Raw genomic sequence first — 8,725 nt, forward strand, 5'->3', positions numbered from 1 at the left:
TCATACCTCTGAAATTCGAGGAACCCTCGACTTATCTTTAGAGAGGAGAAAAGCGTCGTCTTTGAATGAAGAAGAGAGATATATGGGTGAGAAAGATATTTTATTTGATTAAAAGTCTACCAAAATCTTTGGGGTGAATAGAAGACAATTTTTGAGTTTCTATAGTTGTACCTAGAGTTTTAAGGTTTGTACATAAAGGATTATATTAGAATCATTGTAAATCTATGGAAATATTGGATACCAATAGATTTTTATAGATTTTTAAAAAGTTAAGATTGAATACCACTAGATTTTTTAAGACTCTAGAAAAATCTAATTTGAATGCCACTAAACTTTTATAGAGTTTATAAAAGTCTATGTTCAATACCTCTATACTTTTAAACTCTACAAAAGTCAATAAAAGTAATTAAATTTCCAAGATTGAATACACCCCCCTTAATCTCACGGATTTTCACTTTCTCTCTTTTCTCGGAAGGATTTGCTCTTTCCAACTTTCCCACGAGGCTACGCCAGTTCTATTTCTCTGTCCAACCCTGCAAAAGGAAAATAAAAAAGATGCCAGTTTTATCTTATTGTGTTTTTGACGTGCAAAAGGGAAGCTTTAAAACTTCGTAGATTTGGAAGCTTGATCACTACGCGATATACTCCCTCCTTCATAGTTTTATCACCTCATTATGAGAGCAGAATTTAGATTTACGCACTGTCATAAGACATAGTGCTTTTGGAGTCGCATTGTTATTTTAATTACGATATTTTTGGATGGGAAACCGCGGAAACTTTTATCGGGGAATGGGAAGGGATGAGTTATTCATTTGTGATATGGCTCTAGGATTTTTTACGGGTCAAAAATTAGATTTACTGGTTTTTCCCATTCACTTCATTTACTGAGGCGGCTAGGTTACAATCTTTAGTATTTGATTTCATATTTAGATTATTAACTTGTTGAATCATAATTAGGTAATTTGGAAGCGTAATGGAAATTATAAAGATCAATAATTAATTGGTTAACATATTCTTCCATGAGCCAAATAATTTTTCATCTACTTCGTCTCGTAGTTCGCATGATACAAAAGCATGTATTCTGATAATTTAAAAACGCAAATCATTGAATATGTTCGGTAAAAGCTAAGTAGTTGCTCATCGAAATCATTGAACTATTTGATATTGTGTTTTTGTTCTCAGTTTTTTCACTATCCATGGTCTGTGTAGTTTTCAGAAACCTTGGTTCTCATAACAGAAATTGGAGTGGAAGGTGCTCCTCCTGACTGTTGTGGAATAGACAAACTCCGTGTAATGAGATCATCTTTCGTTTATGGTCCTTGTCTCTCCTTCCGTGTAAAAAGGTGCTAGATTTACTTCATATCTTCAATCGAGTCAGGAAATGCCATCTAACTATTTCTCAAACCTTCGTGGTGCAATCAAGCACGAAGTCCGGAGAACAATCTCCAGGGATCACAAGGGACTACAAGAACAAGAAAATGCTTTGATTGGCCGAGGGAAATTTCTTTTTGCCAGCTCAGGGTTTCATCATGTACCCTCAAGGAAATTCACTGTCCCGCAGCTATTTGTGCATTCTGGCACTGTTGCCACTGCTCAAGCAAATTCTCATATTACCAGTCGAAAAAAGAATCTTTCAGTTGTTGGAGCAGTTTCTCGTGCAATTTCTATACCGTCTGTAACAGGTCCTTCATTTCAAGTTTGTGGATACCACTTTGAGAGTCTGTTTTCAGAGTCTAGTCCAGTCTTAAGCATAAATTTGCAAAAGGCACTTCTGGCTACTTGTGGATATAGATTGTCTCTTACCAACTGCTCGAGTTTGACTACTAGGCCTGCTGACCTTGGTGTGGCAGCACACCAGTTTTTTAGTTCTTACAGCAGAAGAAGCTTTCACAGTTGTAGCAAAGTTAGCACGAGTTTGAGAAATAAAGAACAGCCAAATAACTTGTTGCTCTATGGGTATTTTATACACAATGTTTCGAGGAGAAAGGGTAGTGGCAATCCATTCCTGGGGTTTGACTTTATGGGTATCCATATATCATCGGCTGCTTGTTCCTTGACTGGTACTGCTCGTGATGTTTCTTTTGACAACTCTAGAAGGGAGGAACAACAATTGAGTTCTGCAGATTTATCAGAGCTGTATGTTCCTTTCGCTTTGTTGAATTCATACCCACTTCTAACAATGAAGGGATTGATCATTCTGCTGCTTGATGTGATAATATGCTTTTTGGTTGCTTTTAGTTTTAGTTTTGATCCCCTTATTAGATGCTGTCTTTGCTTTAATCTTTTGGGTGCATATGTATTGACGTTCTTTATTGTTTTAGAGGCTTGTCAGCATTTGTTTCTGATGTTAGAATTTGTATGACTTTTTAACGGTGAAACACTCTTCTCATCCTTGATCTCTGTAAAGAACTGTTCATAAAGTCCCTTAAAGCTGGAAAACACTTTAGAGTATTAGCTATAGTCTTGCGATCCCTCATCAAACCTAAGATCAAGATCCACAATGTGACGCATGTTCCTTATCAAAAACTATCCGCAGGCCACCAAAGAAGCTTTCTTTGTGGTTAAGATGATTATGGTAATTTTTTTGGATTCATATTCCTGGTTGGTTGCAGGAACATTCCAACTGACAGAAGGCTGAAACTAAATTCAGCATCTTGTTACCTTCCCCACCCTGACAAAGAACAGACCGGTGGAGAGGATGCTCATTTCATTTGTACCGATGAACAAGCCATTGGTGTTGCTGATGGCGTTGGTGGATGGGCTGATCTTGGTATTAATGCAGGGTATTATGCTCGTGAGCTCATGTCTAATTCAGTTAATGCAATTCAAGATGAACCTCAGGGTTCTGTTGACCCGGCCAGAGTCCTAGAGAAAGCCTACAGTAGCACAAAAGCTAAAGGTTCATCAACTGCTTGTATAATCGCTCTCACTGACCAGGTTGCTTGTAATCGGCATATATTGTGTGTCATAAACATGATGAGCAACAATAGTGGATCATCATACTTGTATGCATGGTTTGACAGACTTTGACCAATACTTTATTTTTTGCAGGGTCTCCATGCCATTAATTTAGGGGATAGTGGGTTTTTGGTGGTTAGAGATGGATGTACGGTTTTTAAATCCCCTGTTCAGCAACACAATTTCAATTTTACTTATCAATTGGAGAGTGGTAACGGTGGAGATTTGCCTAGTTCTGGACAGGTTTGTTAGCCCCTTCTTTGTTTGTGCTTCCTTTCTGCTAAATTTTATGATAGGCTTGTCAATTAAGAAATCAATCATTTTGTGGTTTTTTTAGGGTAATTTTTTCCAAGTGACTTCAATTACTCTGTAACGTAATTGAATTTGTCCGCTAAGTGATTTGTTGAATTTAATTGTTTAGAGCTCTGATTTTTAGGTTGTCTAATGTCTATAATTTCAGACTGCGATCCAATTTCTTGAAATTTCAACACCGCTTAATTCTGTTGCTAGAATATTTTACTGATGATGCCTTCCACCGTGCTTTAAACTTCAGTGTTAGAACTTTCTCCATAGATTCACTCGTCTTTCGTTTTGCATCTGCTGCTAGGATATCAACATTATGATCATGTCAGATTATAAAAATTTATTTGGCCTTCAAAATTGACACTATTTTGCATGGACCTTTCTCTTTATGTTGGAACACTGCTATTGGACACTTGACCCTGAATTGATCGAATTTTTCTGTGCCATGCAGGTATTTACCATCCCTATTGCTCCGGGAGATGTTATAATTGCTGGGACTGATGGGCTTTTTGACAATTTGTACAACAGTGACATTACTGCTGTTGTGGTTCATGCTGTGAGAGCTGGTTTAGGACCTCAAGTGGCAGCACAGAAAATAGCAGCTTTGGCACGACAAAGGGCAGAGGACAAAAATCGGCAGACACCTTTCTCCACAGCTGCCCAAGATGCTGGATTCCGTTATTATGGTGGGAAGCTCGATGACATCACTGTAATTGTTTCTTATATCACCAGTGATGACGATGTATGGCCTCCCTCTACTCACTTCTCTCTGGCTTCTATAGTTTATTTTCCGAAACTTAGATTTTGAGTGTCTAGCATCATTAACCATTATATTATTCCGATTCCTTAAACCAAAGATCGAGAATGAAAAACTTGAACATAGAAACATCTTGGTGATTGGAATGGGCTGGAAGTTTTGAGACATCTTGTAACTATATATATACTGTTTTGCATTATTGTGGGAAATATTTATCTTCTTTTGTATTGTCGTATGTATCTCGAATTATTCAGACATAAAGTAATATTCTCATAGAACCGGTTTGTCATGCTGCTGCTTTTTCTCATGCAGGGTAGCCTTTCAGCCAAAAGCTCTAAATAGACGAGCAATCAATATTCTATCATCATCTTCCAGAACTCAAATTCCATCAAATCATTTGGGACAACACTGATGTACGGGCCAGCTAGATGTTTTTATGGTGCATGCAGAACTTCACGTCTCTTGTGTACATATATATACACATACTTTGAAGATTCCATACTCTCAGACTTTTGAGACTGATGTGTGCTCAGATATTCCATACTCTCTCAGAACTTCATTGCTCTTGCGATTGATATTTAATATTTTATTCTTTTTTCTGTCATAATTATTATTTATTATTGAATTTGTTGATGTCTCGCAAAATTCCTTGTTCTTTTTTCCGACACACGTGTTATCTTATTCAACCTTATGCTAAATAATTTGTATCGCAATTGGCGTAGTTAGTGAACTGCCTTCGTGTAAGACTTGGTGCATATCACCTGTACCAAAAGTTATTCATATTTAACACTGGTCCAAACATCTAATATTGACCGGTGTGTCACATAGGGTACCACCTAGCACACAGGTTCGAAGCGTAAAGTTTTCATAGCAGTTAAATTAGTTTTGTAGTTTCGGTTTCAAATATTAATTGCTAAAGACCTAGTACTGTTACTCACCGTGATTAAGCATGAGCCTTACGATATGTTAACGTTTATTCATCCTTCTGATCTGGTGGATCGTTGGCTGCTGAAGATGGTGGAGGATCATTTGAGGTTGGAGAATCCTTTAAGTATACTTCCGCAGGGTCAATTTCGCTTGAAGATTTTTCTGATGTGTCCGTAGAGAGCGAAGACTCGCAGGGGAAAGGATCTTGTATAGGGTGGAATTTGTCGAGTCATCGGGAAGAGGTTCAAAGAAAATATAGATGCGGGAACCCTCTTGAACCCCACATTCTTCGAGTGAAATGTCGTCTTCGTTCATCACATCACGCTGTTCAGCCTTGAACATCAGAATGAGCCGATCGATGGGAAGGTTTTCTTTATCTGCAATCTTGTTTTTAGGTCCTTTACCATGCCTTCTTATTCGACTTCTGCTTAGAACAGGCCTCCAGTCAATATCTCTGCCATCACCTTCGTTTCAAGAAAAAAAATCCCAACTTCGAGTTTTGAGTTTCATTTTAGACTATGTCAAATGGGATTTAAAGAATTTGCTCATGCGAATTGGATTTGTGTGTTCATATAAACTGCATTCTCGTGGGTTAGTTCTGCAGCATGCTCTGCTTATTCTGTGGTGTTGCTAGTGTAGATGGAGAATTGAAGCAAGTACGATAGGACTTCAATTCATGCAAATCTTCTTTTGAAATGAAAAAAGGCAAAACAACAGCAAAAAAACTCGGGTTGATAGATAATATTTTAGTTATAATTTCTTTTCAAAATCATAATTTTCAGCTTCATATTATAATACAATGACTAATTGTAATTTTTGGTAAGTACTTGTCATTCACGTCATTAATCATAAATTTGTTAGCCAATAATAATTAATAATAATTAAAATAAACGTGTCGATATCTATTATTATTAAAACCCGGTCCTTCGAGAAGCTGTATTAGTGTATTTGGTGAAATATTTTTTTTTACTTCATCAAAATAATCTCATTGTTCCCAAATTTCAACTTCTATTTTAAAGGATTAAAGAATAATAATTATTTTTTTTTCAATGTAGTTTAGCTTTTTTATAAATATAAAATATGAACTCACACACATATATTTTTATTTTATCAATGATTTTACGCACAACTGAAAAAATTAAATAGGTGTTTTCGCAAAAACAAGTGGAAAATATAGAGAGGAAGGCAAAAGAGCCGTGAAAGAATCTCACTATACTTTACGTGTTTATTTAACAAACAAATGTGACAGTTTTCTTGTGAATGGTAAGAAAATTAGGGAGTCAACGGCTAAGAAGTTGTGCCATTCTGATCACTTAACCGTTAAGTTTAACGCATAAAACTGTTCCATTCATTGTAAATTTCTGCTATAAAAACGGTCTCAACCACCACAAAGTTTCAGTATATACAACACATGGCGTACCCCCACGGCCACCACCACCACCACCACCACCACCACCACCATAGTCCAGACAGGAGAGAAATAGAAGATTACCCGCCTCAGCCGCCGCCTCCCTTTTATGAAGAATTTGCACCTCCGCCTCCTCATCGGCCGCCGCCTTCCTTTTACGAGGAATTTGCGCCTCCGCCTCCGCCTCCGCCTCCGCCTCCGCCTCCGCAATTCTACCATACCTCCCATCCGGACCCATATCCTCCTCCGGGCCCATATCCTCCTCCGCCTGCACCCGCCTTCAGCAACTACCCTCCGCCGCCCCAACCGGCGGGAGACCACCACCACCGTCACCACCATCATTTACCCCACTTTCCGTCGATTGTGCACCACCACTCCCACCACAAGGATGAAGAAGAAGCTGTCAGATCCTCCGTTCGGATGTATTGTAAGGCAGATAGTAATTACTCCTTAAGTATTCGGAATGGTAAGGTTATTCTTGCCCGCCACGATCCATCAGACCCATTTCAGGTTACTTATTTTTCCTGAAAATTTTTTCGTTTCGAAGGAAAAAAAAAAGGATCTTGAGTTCCTTGTGTGATTTTGGGTGAATTTGATTATTTCAGCACTGGATTAAAGATGAGAGGCACAGCACGAGAGTGAAAGATGAACAGGGATTTCCTAGCTTCGCTTTGATTAACAGAGCCACCGGACAAGCTATGAAACACTCGATAGGCGCCACTTATCCAGTATTTTACGCTTTTTCTCTGTTCCAGAATTTTTCTGTATATTAGCTTAATTTTTATCTAAAAGTTTTACTATTCGAGCTTACTGGTGGTGATCAAAAGTTAAAAGTGAAATTGTTTGATCCGCCTCCCATATTTCTAGATATTTGAGTTGGATCGAAGATATCAGTCCTGGGAAAGTCAGGATATGATTATGATTGTTAGATGTTGTCATTTTTGAGTCGAGTTTTTTTGTTCGATGGCGATGAGCTCACTAAGTTGGGTCGGCCTTGCAGCCAAAACAATAGTTCTCAAGGAATGTTTGAGGTGATAACTGTTTCATGGTCAAAAGGGATATACTGATCAATTCAGTATAATATCGTGAGCAATTAATTAATGACATTAACTCGGTAGAGCCCTTGCTCAACTAGCTAGTTTCTGCTGCCATGGACTCTCAATGAGAACATTAATTAGGTCCAAGATGAAAGTTGAAATTGATCACAAAAGGTTAGTCTTCTACGTTAACCAGACAAAGGTCGCCGTGTATATATGTGTTGAAATCCACAGGCAAGATGACAAGAGGTGACTTTGTTCGCCTTTGTCTCAAAATAGTATACTCACATGAAACCTTATGCAAAGAGAGATTACTAATTACATTTATTTTTCATGCATCGATCCAATATAATGCGCGGTCGTGTGTATCAAGAGAACTGATGATATGAAACTGTTGGAAATAATTCTTTGACAGGTCCAGTTAATCCCTTACAATCCTGATGTTCTTGATGAATCCATTTTGTGGACCGAGAGCAAGGACTTGGGTGATAGCTACAGAACTATAAGGATGGTTAATAACATTCGTCTGAATGTTGATGCTTTCCATGGAGACAAAAACCATGGCGGGGTTCATGACGGCTCCACGATTGTTCTTTGGGAATGGAAAAAAGGCGATAATCAGCGTTGGAAGATCTTTCCTCACTGTAAGTATTACGAGATTGTACAAGAGTTCACTTGGCAGAACCGTTCATTAACTTTTCTTTGCCAATGTAATTTTAAACTTTTGTGATGGTTTAATTTCCTATTTCTTCTCTGTTCTTTGTAGGAACTAGGAAGGGTTTGTGTGCTGCAAATGATGATCTGTGGAATTTTCCGATTGCAGAGATTTCCATGTTTAGTTCTTTCTGTTAGGCAACAAAATCTGATGTTCGGTGTATTTGGATTTGTATTTATCGATGTGGCTGTCACGCTATTTCCTTTTAATAATATTTGTTACATGGGTTTTATACATGACATGATTCGTTCGCATGTATTTTAACATTATTTAATAATTAATAAGGCAAATTGTTTTTTTTTAAAAATAAATTACTTTTTAATTTTATTCTTGTTATTTTGTAATAATCGGATTTAAACTAGATTAGTAGGATAGTAGTTATCGAACTTAAATTGATCGTATATTACATATAATTGACTAAAATTCATTGCGAATTAGAAAATCGAATATTAACAATAAAACTGAAAGTGTGACATAATTTTTTTAATTCAAATATAATTTATTTTCAAGAATAAATTTGGTTTTTATCACAATAAAAACTAATTTGGTAAAACGACAGTTTTTTAATTCAAATATAATCTACTTATATGATATGAAAGCACCAAAAATTTTTTTTTGGC

The 8,725-nt window shown here is 37.2% G+C and overlaps 2 protein-coding genes across 2 annotated transcripts; both read left to right on the top strand.

Annotated features, from left to right (window-relative positions):
• Positions 1–465: 465 nt before the first annotated feature.
• LOC140967028 (probable protein phosphatase 2C 55) lies at positions 466–4,743 on the top strand. Its single transcript, XM_073427361.1, has 5 exons — positions 466–2,136; positions 2,613–2,937; positions 3,052–3,201; positions 3,713–4,003; positions 4,331–4,743. Exons 1-5 carry the CDS (start codon positions 1,382–1,384, stop codon positions 4,358–4,360), a joined length of 1,551 nt encoding a protein of 516 aa, XP_073283462.1. The 5' UTR covers positions 466–1,381; the 3' UTR covers positions 4,361–4,743.
• A 1,454-nt stretch (positions 4,744–6,197) lies between these two features.
• LOC140967027 (ricin B-like lectin R40G3) lies at positions 6,198–8,341 on the top strand. The gene is made up of 4 exons (XM_073427360.1): positions 6,198–6,863; positions 6,959–7,081; positions 7,806–8,034; positions 8,157–8,341. Coding segments are annotated over exons 1-4 (861 nt in total). The 5' UTR covers positions 6,198–6,356; the 3' UTR covers positions 8,159–8,341.
• The last annotated feature ends 384 nt before the right edge of the window (positions 8,342–8,725 follow it).

This window comes from Primulina huaijiensis, unplaced genomic scaffold (assembly GCF_012295235.1).
Source record: "Primulina huaijiensis isolate GDHJ02 unplaced genomic scaffold, ASM1229523v2 scaffold23529, whole genome shotgun sequence".
Lineage (NCBI taxonomy): Eukaryota > Viridiplantae > Streptophyta > Magnoliopsida > Lamiales > Gesneriaceae > Primulina > Primulina huaijiensis.